We start from the raw sequence: 19,808 nt of genomic DNA, 5'->3' as shown, positions 1-19,808 counted from the left end.
AGATTATGCTACCTGCTGGAGTGAAACAGAGCTACTGTTGCTCCTTGTAATACAATCAACGTCCCACACCTTAATGTGTTATATGTTGACAATTATTTGAAAATATGTCAGTTATGTTGCATGCCACCGGAAGTTCTGTTTTCAATACCTTTCAATATGACACCTTGCGAGGATAATGTCACTGAAAAGGTCTCAGTGCCATTATCCTCGCAAGGTCAGGTATTGACTACAGGTGTCAATAATTTTGACTCCTTCCTCTTTGATAGGAAAAAATATTTGTATTACTTGTTAAACAAAGTCTCTTTCTCTGAGCAATAATAGAATTTACCAATATAGCTCAGTATTTGAATAGTTAATTTTATACATTCCTTTTTGCTCATCTTTATCAAATGTGTCTAATTTCGGAACCCGCTGTATAGTTTACTAAGTAAACCCATCTAGTATTGGGTCGAACCCCCCCTTTGACTCCAGAACAGTCTGAATTCTCTGGGCATTCTTCAATGGGGCGGCAGCGTAGCCTAGTGGTTAGAGCGTTGGACTAGTAACCGGAAGGTTGCGAGTTCAAACCCCCGAGCTGACAAGGTACAAATCTGTCGTTCTGCCCCTGAACAGGCAGTTAACCCACTGTTCCCAGGCCGTCATTGAAAATAAGAATATGTTCTTAACTGACTTGCCTGGTTAAATAAAGGTTAAAAAAATTAAAAGGTGTCGGAAACATTCCACAGCCCGTTCCATTTCATCCCAAAGATGGTTGAGGTCTGGGGACTGCGTTGGCCACTCAAGAAAACTGAACCCGTTGTCATTGTTTTCCACTCCTCAATTGTCCAGTGCTGGTGATCGAGTACCACTGGAGCCGCTTCTTGTTGTTTTTAGCTGATAGGAACCCGGTGTGGTCGTCTGCTGCAACAGCCCGTCTGTAACAAGGACTGACGAGTTGTGTGTTTCCCGAAATGCTGCTCTGCACACCACTGTTGTACTGCACTGCTATTTGTCTGTCTGTGGCCTTCCTGTCAGCTTGCACGCCCAATTTTTCAGTTTTTGATTTGTTAAAAAAACGTTTGAAATATCCAATAAATGTCATTCCACTTCATGATTGTGTCCCACTTGTTATTGATTCTTCACAAAAAAATACAGTTTTATATATTTATGTGTGAAGCCTGAAATGTGGTAAAAGGTTGCAATGTTCAAGGGGCACTGTATATATATATATATATATATATATATATATATATATATATACTGCTCAAAAAAATAAAGGGAACACTAAAATAACACATCCTAGATCTGAATGAATGAAATATTCTTATTAAATACCTTTTTCTTTACATAGTTGAATGTGCTGACAACAAAATCACACAAAAATGATCAATGGAAATCAAATGTATCAACCCATGGAGGTCTGGATTTGGAGTCACACTCAAAATTAGTGGAACACCACACTACAGGCTGATCCAACTTTGATGTAATGTCCTTAAAACAAGTCAACATGAGGCTCAGTAGGGGTCTGAGGATCTCATCTCGGTACCTAATGGCAGTCGAGGCTGCCTCTGGCGAGCACATGGAGGACTGTGCGGCCCCCCAAAGAAATGCCACCCCACACCATGACTGACCCACCGCCAAACCGGTCATGCTGGAGGATGTTGCAGGCAGCAGAACGTTCTCCACGGCGTCTCCAGACTGTCACGTCTGTCACATGTGCTCAGTGTGAACCTGCTTTCATCTGCGAAGAGCACAGGGCGCCAGTGGCGAATTTGCCAATCTTGGTGTTCTCTGGCAAATGCCCAAACGTGCTGACGGTGTTGGGCTGTAAGCACAACCCCCACCTGTGGACGTCGGACCCTCATACCACCCTCATGGAGTCTGTTTCTGACCGTTTGAGTAGACACATACACATTTGTGGCCTACTGGAGGTCATTTTGCAGGGCTCTGGCAGTGCTCCTCCTTGCACAAAGGCAGAGGTAGAAGTCCTGCTGCTAGGTTGTTGCCTTCCTACGGCCTCCTCCACATCTCCTGATGTACTGGCCTGTCTCCTTGTAGCGCCTCCATGCTCTGGACACTACGCTGACAGACACAGCAAACCTTCTTGCCACATCTTGCATTGATGTGCCATCCTGGATGAGCTGCACTACCTGAGCCACTTATGTGGGTTGTAGACTCCGTCTCATGCTACCACTAGAGTGAAAGCACCGCCAGCATTCAAAAGTGAGCAAAACATCAGCCAGGAAGCATAGGAACTGAGAAGTGGTCTGTGGTCCCCACCTGCAGAACCACTCCTTTATTGGGGGTGTCTTGCTAATAGCTTATAATTTCCACCTGATGTCTATACCATTTGCACAACAGCATGTGAAATTTATCATCAATCAGTGTTGCTTCCTAAGTGGACAGTTTGATTTCACAGAAGTGGGATTGACTTGGAGTTACATTGTGTTGTTTAAGTGTTCCCTTTATTTTTTTGAGCAGTGAATATATATATATATATATATATATATATATATATATATATATATATATATATATACACACAGACACACACACATACACACTCAGTGGCCAGTTTATTCGGTATATATTATTTTTTGCTCAGCTTTATCAAATGTGTCAATAATTTCGGAACCCACTGTATAGTTTATATATATATATATATAGGTTGCCTTTAATGTTGTGATGTGTGTAACCCGGTGGATTTTTTTGACTCCCTCCTTTCTCCCCTCAGGGTGGTGAAGGAGGAGATCTCAGACGACAATGCCAAACTTCCCTGTTTCAACGGCCGGGTCGTGTCATGGGTGAGCAACTGTTCTTCATGTTTATCACCGTCATCACCTATGCCCTCTCTCAATTCCACCGCAATTCCGTGTTTCTCTCTCACTCATTTCAACCACAGCCCGGTTCTTTGTTCCCTCTCTATCGGTCTCTCGGTCTCTCTTGCTCCCTCTCTCTCTCCTTATGTCTGCATGTGTAACAGTACAACTTTACGTCCGTCCCCTCGCCCATACCCGGGCGCGAACCAGGGACCCTCTGCACACATCAACAACAGTCACCCACGAAGCATCGTTACCCATCGCTCCACAAAAGCCGCGGCCCTTGCAGAGCAAGGGGAACTACTACTTCAAGGTCTCAGAGCAAGTGACGTAACCGATTGAAACGCTATTTAGCGCACACCGCTAACTAAGCTAGCCGTTTCACATCCGTTACACATGAACCCTCTGTATGCAGGCGTCCCTCATCAGGAGGTCTGGAAGAGAGAGGCCTGTGTATGTTAACACTCCTAACACTTTTGAAATGCATCACACCGTGGTGTTACTCTATGTAAAGGTTACATGACGGTATAACTCACAATTATTATCAGACTTCAGCTGTAAAACACTACTTTTTATTTTACCTTTATTTTACTAGGCAAGTCAGTTAAGAACAAATTCTTATTTTCAATGACGGCCTTGATAGGATGTGTGGAATTATGGAATGAGATGAGCAGTGTGTGTGTGTGTGTGTGTGTGTGTGTGTGTATATATGTGTGTGTATATGTGTGTGTGACTTTTTACTAGCTAGGCAACAGCTAACACACTTGTTTAATTGGGTTTTTGGTGGGATCTGTTTTGGCTTCAGATGGTTCGCTCATTTGGGAGCTGTGTGTCTGTGTGTCTGTCCTGCTGTGTGTTTGCAACTGTGTGTGATGATGCTTTTGTGTGTGCATTTGAGAGCTGTGTGTGTAGTTGGTTGGTTTTTGTCATTCATTTGTGTACTCTCGGTTGTGCTCTAGAAACCAAAGTCCATCGCTGTCTGAGATGGAATGACTCAGCCAAGACCAGCTACAGTGCATTCAGAAAGTATTCAGACCTCTTTACTTTTTCCACATTTTGTTACGTTACAGCCTTCTTCTAAAATGGATTAAATACATTTTTCCCTCCTCAGCAATCAATCTATACACAATACCCCATAATGACAAATCAAAAACAGGTTTTTCGAAATGTTTGCAAATGTATTAAAAATTAAAAAACAGATACCTTCTTTACAGGCTGGAAACTAACTTATGCTCTGCAGCAGAAGTACATTTGAGTCTTCCTTCCCTGTGGCGGTCCTTGTGAGAGCCAGTTTCTTCATAGTGCTTAATGGTTTTTGCGACTGCACTTGAAGAAACTTTCAAAGTTCTTGACATTTTCCGTATTGACTGACCTTCATGTCTTATTAATGTACTGTCATTTCTCTTTACTTATTTGAGCTGTTCTTGCCATAATATGGACTTGGTCTTTTACCAAATAGGCAATCTCCTGTATACCACCCCTACCTTGTCACAACACAACTGTTTGGCTCAATCGCATTAAGGAAAGAAATTCCACAAATTAACTTTTAACAAGGCACACCTGTTAATTGAAATGCATTCCAGATGACTACCTCATGAAGCTGGTTGAGAGAATGCAAAGACTGTGCAAAGCTGTCATCAAGACAAAGGGTGGCTACTTTGAAGATTTCAGCCAATTCTAAAAAGCTGTTTTGCTTTGTCATTATGGGGTAGTGTGTAGATTGATGGGAGAGAAAATACAATTTAATCAATTTTAGAATAAGGCTGTAAAGTACCAACATGTGGAAAAGGTCAAGTGGTCTGAATACTTTCTGAATGCACTGTAGCCTAGGCAGGCTGGGCTGAAATTCAAGGAACATGATTTCAAGGGAACACTTACATAGAAAGAACGAGACAAGCTAGTCTTTATAAACTGCTAGAATGTATCTACTTCTCTCACATTCATAAGCACATACACATACAGTGCATTGGGGGAGTATTCAGACCGATTGACCGCCATTTTTTTTTACATTACAGCCTCATTCTAAAATGGATTGAATATTTGTCTCTCAAATCAACACACAATACCCCATTATGACAAAGCGAAAAGTTTTTTGCAAATGTATTAAAAACAGAAGTACCTTATTTGCATAAGTATTCAGACCCATCCTGTTTCCATTGATCATCCTTGATGTTTCCACAACTTGATTTACCACCTGTGGTAAATTCAATTGATTGGACGTGATTTGGAAAGGCACACACCTGTCTATATAAGGTAACACAGTTAACAATGCATGTCAGAGCATAAACCAAGCCATGAGGTCGAAGGAATTTTCCATAGAGCTCCAAGACAGGATTGTGTCAAAGCACAAAACAATTCTGCAGCATTGAAAGTCCCCAAGAACACAGTGGCCTCCATCATTCTTAAATGGAAGAAGAGTGGAACCACCAAGACTCTTCCTAGAGCTGGCCGCCCGGCCAAACCTGAGCAATTGGTGGAGACGGGCCCGATGGCAACTCTGACAGAGCTCCAGAGTTCCTGGGAGAACTTTCCAGAAGGACAACCATCTCTGCAGCACTCCACCAATCAGGCCTTTATGGTAGCGTGGCCAGACGGAAGACACTCCTCAGTAAAATGCACATGACAGCCCGCTTGGAGGTTGCCAAAAGGCACCTAAAGACTATCAGTCTTTGAGAAACAAGATTCTCTGGTCTGATGAAACCAAGATGGAACTCTTTGACCTGAATGCCAAGCATCATGTCTGGAGGAAACCTGGCACCATCCCTACGGTGAAGCATGGTGATGGCAGCATCATGCTGTGTAGATGTTTTTCAGTTGCAGGGACTGGGAGACTAGTCAGGATCGAGGGAAAGATGAACGGAGTATAATACAGAGAGATCCTTGATGAAAACCTGCTCCAGAGTGCTCAGGACCTCAGACTGGGGCAAAGGTTCACCTTGCAACAGGACAACAACCCGAAGCACACAGCCAAGACAATGCAGGACTGGCTTCGGGACAAGTCTTTGAATGTCCTTGACTGGCCCGGCCATAGCCCGGACTTGAACCTGATCGAACATTTCTGGAGAGAACCTGAAAATAGCTGTGCAGCAACGTTCCCTGTCCAACCTGACAGAGCTTGAGGGGATCTGCAGAGAAGAATGGGAGAAACTCCCCAAATACAGGTGTGCCGAGCTTGTAGCATCATAATCAAGAAGACTCGAGGCTGTAATCACTGTCGAAAGTGCTTCAACAAAGTACTGATTAGAGGGTCTGAATACTTGTGATATTTACGTTTTTTTAGTTTTTATAAATCATAAAAAATCTATAAAAAATAGTTTTTGTCATTATGGGGTAGATTGATGAGGTAAAAACGTTTTTATAAATTTTAGAATAAGACTGTAACGTAACAAAATGTGAAAAAAGTGAATGGGTCTGAATAATTTCCAAATGTATATACAAAAGTATTATTCCCTTCAAATGAGTGGATTCGGCTATTTCAGCCATACCCATTGCTGACAGGTGTATAAAATTGAGTACACCGCCATGCAATCTCCATAGACAAACATTGGCAGTAGAATGGCCTTAGTGAAGAGCTCTTTGACTTTCAACGTGGCACAGTCATAGGATGCCACCTTTCCAACAAATCAGTTCGTAAAATGTCTGCCCTACTAGAGCTGCCCCAGTCAATGTAAGTGCTGTAATTGTGAAGTGGAAACGTCTAGGAGCAACAACAGCTCAGCCACAAAATGGTAGACCACAGAAGCTCACAGGATGGGACCGCCAAGTGCTGAAGCACATAGCTCGTTAAAAAAAAGTGTGTCCTTAGTTACAACACTCACTACCGAGTTCCAAACTGCCTCTGGAAGCAACGTCAGCACAATAACTGTTAGTCTGGATCTTCATGAAATGGGTTTCCATGGCCCGAGCAGCCACACACAAGCCAGGAAATGTGTTTTCTGGAGTGATGAATCACAGTTCAACATCTGGCAGTCAGTCGGACGAATCTGGATTTGGTGGACGCCAGGAGAACGCAACCTGCCCCAATGCATAATGCCAACTGTAAAGTTGCATACAATGATATTCTAGACAATTCTGTGCTTTCAACTTTGCGGCAACAGTGGGGAAGGCCCTTTCCTGTTTCAGCATGACAATGCCTCCTTGCACAAAGCAAGGTCGATACAAAAATGGTTTGTCGAGATCAATGTGGAAGAACTTGTCTGGCCTGCACAGAGCCCTCAACCCAGTACTGTAATTACTGGTAATGCCGATATGTAAGCTTATTGCATGGTGAAATGTGAGGTGTGTATCTGAACGGAAACTACAGTGCCTTCAGAAAATATTCACACCACTTGACTTTTTCCACGTTTTCTTGCTTTAAAAGTGGGATTAAAATGGATGAAATTGTCATTTTTTTGTCAGCGATCTACACAAAATACCCTAATGTCAAAGTCAGGGGAGTGGGACAAGAAATTGGCCCTGGCATTATGTCCACACCAGCCCACATCACTGCGTGCGCCAACAACAGTTTTATGAGATTGGAGAACACCATGGGAGGGATCTTAGACTATTCCTCCATACATAATATTTCCATATCCTTGATATACTTCAACTGCGATAATGGACTGCCCACCTTCAATTCCAACCTGAGGTTTTCAATGGTGTTGAAGTCCTAAGACTGAGATGGCCATTGAAAAATATTGATGAACCATTTCATTGTGGATTTTGATATGTGCTTTGGGTTATTGTCTTGCTGGAAGATCCACTTGCGGCCAAGTACATTTTTTAAAACCTGTAAATTGAAATGCATTCCAGGTGACTACCTCATGAAGCTGGTTGAGAGAATGTCAAGAGTGTGCAAATCTGTCATCAAGGCAAAGGGTGGCTACTTTGAAGAATCCAAAATCTAAAATATATTTTTGATTTAACACTTTTTTGGTTACTACAATACATGATTCCATATGTGTTATTTCATAGTTTTGATGTCTTCACTATTATTCTGCAATGTAGAAAATAGTAAAAATGAATGAGTAGGTGTGTCCAAACGTTTGACTGGTAGTGTATATATATATAAAAAATAAAACAAATTAGACTCGCACATAGTATAAAGCTGCTCCCCGGTGCTTTCGTCCTGCACTCTGTTGGTGGATGCTTAGGAGGCAGACCAGAACACTTCTCCCTACTTCCCCAGCTGATTAGATTAGCTAACTGGAATCACAGGATGCTCCACAACGCTCCTGAAACATCCTGGGCCTTACTGATTGAATCTGAGAAAAGGGGGGGGGGGGGCATTCCAAATAAACAAGGGCATGTGTGTGTGTGTGTGTGTGTGTGCTTGCCAATGGAGGACTGTATGTGTGTCTGTCTTGTGTCCACCTAGTCAAGAAGCACATTTACAATTCCGACAGACTGTCACGCATGCACACTTATACTCAAAATCATGACTGACTTTGTTACTCACTATCTGTATGTGTCTCACTGTGTCTGTGTCTCGAAGGATTCCCCGGTTCCTCTTATAGAGCACTACTTTTCAATAAAGCCCTAGACAGAGAATAAAGTCAGTAGTATAATGACAAACATAGGACTCTGGTATAAAGTAGTGCAATATAAGAGGGAATAGGGTTTTACTTGAGGTTTGTCTAAGCCCCCTTCACCTCTCTCTCTCGCCATCATTATCTCACTCACTCATTCACGTTCTCTCTCTCAATTCAATATACTTTTTGGGACATGGAAAGTTAAAGCACTTACAGTGCCAAAGTAAGCACAAGCAATAATAATACTTTCTCTGTCATTCTCTCTCTCTCTCTCTCCCCCCAGTTGGTGTCAGCAGATGGTTCTCATGGGGGTTCCGATGGGGGTTCTGTGTGTGCAGATAGCCAGGCAGAGCTGCCACCCCCTTTGGAGAGGACCGGTGGCATCGGAGACTCAAGACCCCCTTCTTTTCAGTCAGTATCTGCAAAGTGTGTGTCTGTGTATGCGTGTGTGTGACTCTAGTTGACCATCTAACCTAACCAAGTGGCCTTGACTTAGCTATGGTGAGGTGTAGAGCTAAATACTGTGTGTGTGTGTGTGTGTGTTTCTGTGTCTCTGTGTGTGATTTTTGTATTTTATTGAAATCATATCTATTATCTGTCTGTCTGTGTCTCTCTCTGCCCTGGGAACTCGGGGTCAATATTAAATCAGCCAGCTGGGAAGGTCTTAATCAGACACCCACAACATACACACACACACACACACACAGAGAGAACGCCCCTTTCCCTCTGCTGGTCAGAACTGGTTAATGCCATTTTGCCCACTGCAGCGCTCAAATGTACACACCCATATGCTCATCCTCATGCATAATACACACATATGCGCGTGTGTGTCTGTGTATGCATGTACAAACACACACGTATGCATTCATGTACATAACCACACATACATGGTGTGCACATGCATGCAGCAGTTACAGACAGACAGGCGCTCACGTTCTCTTTGCAGCTAGCTCCTCTCTGGTGAGGCCGACACTAAAACATACCGACATTCTGATAGCAGCACTTGACACTTAAACGGCATGGGTCTGCAACAAAGACTTGACTTTGTGTGTCTGTCAGACCGTTGTGATATATAATATAATCCCTTCTCTTTGAATTAATTTATTTTCTTTCTCTTTCATCTCTTTTACTCCTCCTTTGACTTTTTATTTAACCTGCCCATCAGTGCGAACGCTGCCGCCATTCAGGACAACGAGACAGAGACTGAGTCAGTCGTTTTGCTAGAAGGGGAGCGGGAGAGAGACCGGGGCAGGGAGAGGGAGAGGCCGCGAAGGAAAGAGAAAGACACTCATGACCATGGTAAGTCTTAGTGTCTGTCCATCTGCCTTCATGTCACAGCCTATCCCACTTATAGTCCATGGGCCAGCAGAAACATGTGTCCAATTTGGTGTGGCAAAGGTTTGATGGTATTAAATTGTTCCCCACAAGCCCCTGATCAAATTGATATATGATAACCGCTTTCTATGTTTTTAACACCTTTTATATATCTTGTTGTATGGGAGTCGATGCAATAGAATGTTCGCTGGCTGAAAAAAAGAATGTTGAGAAAAGTTGGGAAGTTCACATGCTCATTGAAAATGACTGACTCAAACAACAAAAGAACATTCTATTGGGTGAATCTCATCTTAAAAACCATGCAAATTGGTATCACATCTAATGATTTAACTAGGCTGACTCATCAGTGAAACAACAATGTTACAAGTAGCAGAACTACATACAGCTGAAGTCAGAAGTTTACATACACCTTTATATTTAAAATCAGTTTTTCACAATTCCTGACATTTAATCTTCGTAAAAATTCCCTGTCTTAGGTCAGTTAGGATCACCACTTTATTTAGAGAATGTGAAATGGCAGAATAATAGTAGAGTGATTTATTTCAGCTTTTATTTCTTTCATCACATTCCCAGTGGGCCAGAAGTTTACATACACTCAATTAGTATTTGGTAGCATTGTCTTTAAATTGTTTAACTTGGGTCAAACGTTATGGGTAGCCTTCCAAAAGCTTCCCACAATAAGTTGGGTGAATTTTGGCCTATTCCTCCTGACAGAGCTGGTGTAACTGAGTCAGGGTTGTAAGGCCTCCTTGCTCGCACAGGCTTCTTCAGATCTCCCCACAAATTCTGTCGAATTGAGGTCAGGGCTTGTCCACAACTTTGGAAGTATGCTTGGCGTCATTGTCCATTTGGAAGACTCATTTGCGACCAAGCTTTAACTTCCAGACTGATGTCTTGAGATGTTTCTTCAATATATCCACATCATTTTCCTGCCTCATGATGCCATCTATTTTGTGAAGTGCACCAGTCCCTCCTGCAGCAAAGCACCCCCACAACATGATGCTGCCACCCCTGTGCTTCACAGTTGGGATGGTGTTCTTCGACTTGCAGGCCTCCCCCTTTTTCCTCCAAACATAACAACGGTCATTATGGCCATTCTATTTTTGTTTCATCAGACCAAGAGGCATTTCTCCAAAAAGTATGATCTTTGTCCCCATGTGCAGTTGCAAACCGTAGTCTGGCTTTTTTATGGTGGTTTTGGAGCAGTGGCTTCTTCCTTGCTGAGTGGCCTTTCAGGTTATGTCGATATAGGACTTGTTTTACTGTGGATATAGATACTTTTGTACCTGTTTCCTCCAGCATCTTTTGCACCAAAGTACATTAATCTCTAGGAGACAGACGCGTCTCCTTCCTGAGCAGTATGGCAAGAGCGTGGTCCCACGGTGTTTATACCTGCGCACTATTGTTTGTACAGATGAATGTGGTATCTTCAGGCATTTGGAAATTACTCCCAAAGATGGACCAGACTGCACTGTTTTTTCTGAGGTCTTGGCTGATTTCTTTTGATTTCCCCATGATGTCAAGCAAAGAGGCACTGAGTTTGAAGGTAGGCCTTCAAATACATCCACAGGTGCACCTTCAATTGACTCAAATTATGTCAATCAGAAGCTTCTAGAGCCATGACATCATTTTCTGGATTTTCCAAGCTGTTTAAAGGCACAGTCAACTTAGTGTATGTTATAAGTATTATAAGTGAAATTATCTGTCTGTAAACAATTGTTGGAAAAATTACTTGTGTCATGCACAGAGTAGATGTCCTAACCGACTTGCCAAAACTATAGTTTGTTAACAAGAAATTTGTGGAGTGGTTGATATACAAGTTTTAATGACTCCAACCTAAGTGTATGTAAACTTCCGACTTCAACTGTATTTGTTTTCGGGATATTGGTCGTACTGGGAAATAATAGAGGAGGGCAAGTCCCACTTAATTAGAATTCAGGACCTTCCTTCTGGGATAAAGCAAAAAATGCCTGATTTTTTTATGGGATCTATTGGGGGAAAATATTTATTGACGGTTTGTTTCCAAGTCAATAATTATCTGGGCAAAACCTGTAATTTTCACGAGTTATCTCCTATTTGGAATAACAATTTTATTTCATCTGGCTCTATGTCCTTTACATTCGCTCATTGGTCTATTTTTAAGGATATTTTCAACCTGCAAGGGCTTTGTTCCTTTCAACATCTGAAAGAGTTGTATTTTCTCCCTGGTTCTTCCTGTTTCTTTTTTTTTTTTTTTACTCTCAGACCGTAGAAAACCTACAGGGTACCATAAGACACCAAAAGCATGCTCCCACTCTTTATTTAAATAATGTAATACATGGAACAATGTTATGGAGGTCAGGGAGAATGACCTACAAATCAATCAAATGTATTTATAAAGCCCTTCTTACATCAGCTGAAGTCACAAAGTGCTGTACAGAAACCCAGCCTAAAACCCCAAACAGCAAGCAATGCAGGTGTAGAATTACGGTGGCTAGGAAGAACTCCCTAGAAAGGCCAGAACCTAGGAATAAACCAAGAGAGAGGAACCAGGCTATGAGGGGTGGTGTCACGACTTCCACGTTCGACGTCACCGGCCTTCTAGCCATCGCCGCTCCATTTTTCATTGTTCCATTTGTTTTGTCTTGTTCCCTACACAACTGGTTTAAATTCCTTAATTACACTGCTGTATATTCCTCTGTCCCCCCCTCCCCATGTCTTTGTGTGGAATTGTTTTGTGTTACGTGTTTTATGTGTTGCGCCAGGCTGGGTTTCCATGATCCGTGTTTATTTCACAAAGTATGTTTATTTGGTAAACTCCAGCTTTTTTGACTGTTTTCGTGCTTTGCACTTTTGCCATTTTTGCTGGAGGTTTTGAATCAGTAGCATCCGTCTGCTGTTTGCTCCTGTCTAAATAAAGTGTGTGCCTGTTCACAACTCTCTGCTCTCCTGCACCTGACTTCTCCTCCAGTAGCGCCCACCTGTGACAGGTGGCCAGTCCTCTTCCTGCTGTGCCGGGTGGAGATTATAACAGAACATGGCCAAGATGTTCAAATGTTCATAGATGACCAGCAGGGTCAAATATGAATAATCACAGTGGTTGTCGAGGGTGCAACAGGTCAGCACTCCGGCTGTCTCTAGAGAGTTGAAAAGAACAGGTCTGGAACAGGTAGCATGTCTGGGTTCCATAGCCACAGGCAGAACAGTTGACACTGGAGCAGCAGCACGGCCAGGTGGACTGGGGACAGCAAGGAGTCATCATGTCAGGTGAGGCATGGTCCTAGGGCTCAGGTCCTCTGAGAGAGAGAAAGAGAGAATTAGAGAGAGCATACTTAAATTCACACAGGACACCGGATAAGACAGGAGAAGTACTCCAGATATAACAAACTGACCCCAGCCCCCCGACATATAAACTACTGCAGCATAAATACTGGAGGCTGAGACAGGAGGGGTCGGGAGACAGTTTGGCCCCGTCCGACGATACCCCCGGACAGGGCCAAACAGGCAGGAAATAACCCCACCCACTTTGCCAAAACACAGCCCCCACACCACTAGAGCGATATCTTCAATCACCAACTTAGCATCCTGAGACAAGGCTGAGTATAGCCCACAAAGATCTCCGCCACGGCACAACCCAAGGGGGGGCGCCAACCCGGACAGGAAGATCACGTCAGTGACTCAACCCACTCAAGTGACGCACCCCTCCTAGGGACGGCATGGAAGAACACCAGTAAGCCAGTGACTCAGCCCCATTTTATTGAAATTATGCAATTAGTGATTAGAAAAAATCCAATCTTTTAGCAATTGAGCTATTGATAATGCCCTCGACAACCCTCACCTCAGCAGCCACTAACCAATTCAGTAGGCGCTATACCAATGTTAAGCAACTCTGTTCCTGGAGTACCACAGGTACTGCTGGATTTTGTTCCAACTAGGCACTACACCTGACCAGCTGAGCTAATTGACAGAGAGGAAGAGGAAGAGGAAGAGGCCCAACTCGATAGAAAATCTGTCTCCCTCCAGCATTTGGTGTTTCTTTCAAGGAGTTTTTGTGTGGAGGTCAAAATGAATGGCTTATTTGCTATGTGAGGTTTATTTGATCAAATGTAAGTTTTGTAATGCTTACGTTGATACGAGTGCCCTGATATAAGTAGAACACATGACATCCCAGCAACTTTGAGAAAAAAAACACATTTCATATCGGAGTTGTCTCAAGATGGCTAGGCATATTCATGGCATGAGGCGAGTAGCAAAGCATCTCTCTCCATTGAATACAGGTGGTTGACGTCAACAACCCTCATCAAATATTTTTAAAAGGATTACAATAATGCAGGGGCGCAACTTTTGTTTAAGAAGTGTGTGGTGGGGGGAGGGGCATTTAGTTTTAATCCAGTCAGATAAACACTTCAAACAGCCTACTCGACCGCTCGGAGGCATCCCCGCATGGTCCTAAAGCAACCCGTTGCCTCGTTTTGCATCATATTCCGATGATAAAACTGCAGGGACAAAAATAAATGCAAATTCAGACATGTCCTCCCCGTCCCCAGTGAAAGTTGCGCCCCTGATGAGATGTATCCACCAATCCAAAGAAAGGATAAGCGGGAGCTAGACAGACCGCCATGCCGCTTTGTGGACAACGACTCCCATTGTTACAGTGGAGAGACATGAATCTTGTCAGTATATCCACAATGTTTGTAATTGATCAGTTCAGTGATTGCCTAAATTCAACACAACTGGTCTTCCAGGTCGATTATATCAAAAACATGCCAGCGGCACTCCAGGGCCAGGCTTCCCTACCCCTGCCCTATACTACATTATAAACTGGTTGGTTCGAGCCCTGAATGCTGATTGTCTGACAGCCGTGGTATATCAGACAGTATACCACGGGTATTACAAGACATTTATTTTTACTGCTCTATTTAAGTTGGTAATCAATTTCTAATAGCAATAATGCACCTTGGGGGTTTGTGGTGTATTGCCAATATACCAAAGCTAAGGGCTGTTTCCAGGCATTGCGTTGTGCGTAAGAACAGCCCTTAGCTATGGTATATTGTGTATATACCACACCACTTCGGGCCTTATTGCTTAAATATACCATTTCTTCCATAAATAGTGTAACTAGACACAATCTATAAAGGTTGTAAACCGAAGGCTTTAATACTTTACCAGCTATGTAAGTTGATGCCCTCATCGTAAGGCAGTTTGTTAGAATGTTATGTTGGAATCTAGTGTATATGACAGGATTCAATATTGTATATCATGAAAATCACTTCAAAGGAGTGAAAGATCCCTTTAGGAATATTATAGATACAGTTTTAATTGTTTGAAAATAAAATATAGAAATAAGAGATCCAAATACTGATCATAAACAGTTATATGAATAGCGTTTTTGGCATATTTTGGCATATTTTTACAGATATTATATACAGTATTTTGCAAACCTGGCTGAATTGGTTGCATTATCTCCATAACTATAATATTTTTGGTGTTATCATTAGGGAGTATTCCACCTATTGTGAGTTGTGGAAATGTCAGACCAATCCAATTAAAACCAATAGAGCCTGTTGATGGCCATATTGGAAAATGTGTACCCAATGAATAAATAACCAATAGCTAGGCATCATTGTTTAGACATTTCCCAGCTTCATGTAAAGTTTGGTGCACTCATTATGAAGGCATTTTGCAAAAATGAGTTACCTGTACCTCTTTGCTGGGATTTTATATAGGGTGCAATGTACTGGGCAGGTTTTTACATCACATTTCTTGATGTTAACACAATTTCTAGAATCATATAGCATTTTTTTATAAATAGACATCAGTGAATGCTTCTAAAACATTTTCTACGTGTTTTAATGTCAAATATTTGAAATGGCTGCAAAATTCTGCAATTCAGAATGCTTTTTTGGTATATTTTTACTACTATTCTGGTAATATTTTGCCTGAAGGTTACATACTTGGGCCGATTTTGTTTTACCCTCAATGTAACAAATATTTGAAGCCATTTTCTGTCTTATTACAGCAATTACTTATTCAGTTATGGTCATGCAAAATCAATACAGTTCCTCCCCATTGAAGTTAATGGTGGCCATCTTGAAAATAGGCTGCTGGGATGGCAAAAGAAACTTGCCCAGTGAGTGCCTTGTTCTGTGTGAAATTTGTGTCGTTAACATGTTGGGTACCATGTGACAAGAGTGCATCCCAATACTGCCTATTCTGTCTCGATGTACCCCAAAATGCATACATGTATTACCTTTGAACCACCAAGGTGGGTCCATAGAGATGTCATTAAGAATTCAATTGATTCATACCTTACTTTGTGTTGTATTATGAAGTTAATGATATATAAATTGACTAACTGCATAGGAGTCATAACAATATAATGCAGCCATTATTGGAGGAATAGGAGGAAGTTGCCCATGGATGCTGATCTAGTCATTTTTTGCATTCTCCCTTAAAGGACATAGGGGGAGTAACCTGATCCTAGATCTGTGCCTAATGGCAGGGTTTGAATCATGGGTGCCCATGTGTGTTCATTTGATGCCGAAGGTCCAGTCCACTATTTTTAGTGCACCCAAACCCAAAGAGTCAATGGATAGACCTCAAAATCATGTCTTCTCCTCCAATGCCCTGTATGATTCTCTGACACTGAGAAGGAGTCGAAGAGAGAGGATGTTAGGAATGAAAAATATGTAGACTCCAGTGGGAAAGTATTCAGACCCCTTGACCTTTTCCACCTTCTGTTACGTTACAGCTAAAATGAATTCAATTGTTTTTTTCCCTCATCAATTAACACACAATACCTCATAATGACAAAGCAAAAACAGGTTTTTAGAAATGTTTGCAAATGCATTCAAATAAAACACTGAAATATCACATTTACATAAGTATTCAGATGGATGGTGAACCTTCACGCCAGGTCTTGAGCGTTCTAGAGCAGGTTTTCATGAAGGATCTCACTGTACTTTGCTCTGTTCATCTTTCCGTCGATTCTGACAAGTCTCCCAGTCCCTGCCGCTGAAAAACATCCCCACAGCATGATGCTGCCACCACCATGCTTCACCGTAGGGATGGTGCCAGGTTTCTTCCAGACGTGATGCTTGGCATTCAGACCAAATAGTTCAATCTTGGTTTCATCACACCAGATAATCTTGTTTCTCATGGTCTGTGTGTCCTTTAGGTGCCTTTTGGCAAACTCAATTTGGGCTCTCATGTGCGTTTTACTGAGGAGTGGCTTCCATCTGGCCACTACCATAAAGGCCTGATTGATGGAGTGCTGCAGAGATGGTTGTCCTTTTGGAAGGTTCTCCCATCTCCACAGAGGAACCCTGGAGCTCTGTCAGAGTTGCCATCGGGTTCTTGGTCACCTCCCTGACCAAGGCCCTTCTCCCCTGATTGCTCAGTTTGGCCGGGCGGCCAGCTCTAAGAAGAGTCTTGGTGGTTCCAAACCTCTTCCATTTAAGAATGATGGAGTCCACTGTGTTCTTGGGGACCTTCAATGCTGCAGAAATGTTTTGGTACCCTTCCTCAGATCTGTGCATCAACACAATCCTGTCTCTGAGCTCTACGGACAATTCCTTCGACCTCATGGCTTGGTTTTTGCTCTGACATGCATTGTTAACTGTGGGACCTTATATAGACAGGTGTGTGCCTTTCCAAATCATGTCCGAACAATTTAATTTTCTCCAGGTGGACTCCAATCAAGTTGTTGAAACATCTCAAGGATGATCAATGGAAACAGGATGCACCGCAGCTCAATTTTGAGTCTCATAGCAAAGGGTCTACTGAACACTATTCGGTTGACTTTTCCTCTCTTCCGCTTGCCTGGCGTCCTCCTCAGGTGGCAGGTTGAATGGTCACACGCGTCCAGAGCGGGAGACGCGGCGACCGGAGCTGGCGGGGTACGAGAGCTCATCCACGCTGATGAGTTCTGAGCTGGAGACAACAAGCTTTTTTCAACTCTGAAGACGATGATGCATCTAGTCGGTGAGCAACACACACACACACACACACACACACACACACACACACACACACACACACACACACACACACACACACACACACACACACACACACACACACACACACACACACACACACACACACACACACACACACACACACACACACACACACACACACACACACACACACACACACACACACACACACACACACACACACACACACACACACACACACACACACACACACACACACACACACACACACACACACAAACAAACAAACAAACAAACAAACAAACAAACAAACAAACAAACAAACAAACAAACAAACAAACAAACAAACAAACAAACAAACAAACAAACAAACAAACAAACAAACAAACAAACGATCAACAGAAACATGGCTTTTAATTATCTCAGTGAGGGGACTAAATATCCCAAAACAACTACAGCCAGTATGCTAAAAGGAAAAATTGGGTTAAGTTGTAATTTGAGTGGAACATCCCTTAAATACGAAGAGATCACCTCATTCATTGCTGCCAGTGTTGGTTGTAATAGGCCTTGACGGGTTAGGACCAATTACACTCACACCCACGTACACTGTATATACAAGTATGTGGACACCCCTTCAAATTAGTGGATTTGTCTATTTCAGCCACACCCATTGCTGACAGTTATAAAATTGAGCACACAGCCATGTGATCTCCATAGACAAACATTGGCAGTAGAATGGCCTTACTGAAGAGCTCAGTGACTTTAAACGTGGCATCCTATCATCATCGTCATAGGATGCCACCTTTCCAACAAGTCAGCTCGTCAAATTTCTGCCTGGCTAGAGCTGCCCCGGTCAAATGTAGGTGCTGTTACTGTGAAATGGAAACGTCTAGGAGCAACAACGGTTCAGCCGTGAATTGGTAGGCCACACAATCTCACAGAACAGGACCAGCGAGTGCTGAAGCGCGTGGCGTGTAAATAAATCGTCTGTCCTCGGGTTGCAACACTCACTACCGAATACCAAACTGCCTCTGAAAGCAACGTCAGCACAATAACTGTTTATCGGGAGCTTCATGAAATGGTTTTCATTGGGAGCTTCATGAAATGGGTTCATTGGGATCACCATGTACAATGCCAAGCATCGACTGGAGTGGTGTAAATCTCGCCGCCTTTGGAGCAGTAGAAACACGTTCTCTGGAGTGATGAGTCACGCTTCACCATCTGGCAGTCCGATGGATGAATCTGGGTTTGGCGGATACCAGGAGAACACTACCTGCCTCAATGCATATTGCCAACTGTAAAGTTTGGTAGAGGAGAAATAATGGTTTGGGCTAGGCCCCTTAGTTCCAGTGAAGGGGAATATTAACACTACAGCGTACACTGACATTCTAGACGATTCTGTGCTTTCAACTTTGTGGTCACAATTTGTGGAAAGACCTTTCCTGTTTCAGCATGAAAATGGCCCCGTGCATAAAGCGAGGTCCGTACAGAAATGGTTTGTCGAGATCGGTGTGGAAGAACTTGACTCGCCTGCACAGAACCCTGACCTCAACCCCACCTAACAACTTTAGAATGAAATGCGAACACCGACTCCGAGCCAGGCCTAATCGCCCAACATCAGTGCCTGACCTCACTAAAGCTCTTGTGGCTGAATGGAAGAAAGTCCCCGCAACAATGTTCCAACTTCTAGTGGAAAGCCTTCTTAGAAGAGTGGAGGCTGTTTATAGCAGCAAAGGGGGGACCAACTCCATATTAATGGCCATGATTTTTGGAATGAGATGTTTGATGAGCATGTGGCCGAATACTTTGATCAAGTAGTGTACATTTACCCAAGACACTAAAAAGGTGTCCTATCACATGAAAACATTACATAATCCATTTGATGTATACACTCTACGTGATCGCTATCTACTCTTATTCAAGTGCCCACAAATCATATGCTCTAGAAAAGCCATACAAAAGGCGGTTGCTTTTCCCTTTGAGCTCAATGGCCATGTCGAAGATTGGCTCAAATGGATGGAGTCACATGTGGCCAATCAACCACTGGCAGATGAGTGTGCATTGTGTGTCATGACACCACAGTGAGTTGTATCGCCGCTGAGATGTCATCACCCGCAGGTTCAGTGGCTCCACGGAGCAGAGCACTTCGTCGAGGCTCATGAGACGACATCGGCGGCGGCGGCGGAAACCCAAAGCGCCACGGATGGAGAGGGTAAGACACACAC

The 19,808-nt window shown here is 43.0% G+C and overlaps 1 protein-coding gene across 1 annotated transcript in view; it reads left to right on the top strand.

Annotated features, from left to right (window-relative positions):
- Nucleotides 1-19,808, top strand: part of LOC118365911 (segment polarity protein dishevelled homolog DVL-3-like) — a 50,829-nt gene that overhangs the window by 17,602 nt on the left and 13,419 nt on the right. Inside the window, 6 exon segments of the mRNA XM_052491646.1 lie at nt 2,714-2,783; nt 8,592-8,719; nt 9,474-9,607; nt 17,460-17,569; nt 17,571-17,605; nt 19,702-19,795. Coding sequence (XP_052347606.1) covers nt 2,714-2,783; nt 8,592-8,719; nt 9,474-9,607; nt 17,460-17,569; nt 17,571-17,605; nt 19,702-19,795 — 571 coding nt within the window.

The sequence above is a fragment of the Oncorhynchus keta genome, chromosome 33 (assembly GCF_023373465.1).
Source record: "Oncorhynchus keta strain PuntledgeMale-10-30-2019 chromosome 33, Oket_V2, whole genome shotgun sequence".
NCBI classification, from domain to species: domain Eukaryota; kingdom Metazoa; phylum Chordata; class Actinopteri; order Salmoniformes; family Salmonidae; genus Oncorhynchus; species Oncorhynchus keta.
The sequence above is the reverse complement of the archived record's forward strand: the minus strand, read 5'-3'. Positions and strand labels throughout refer to the sequence as shown.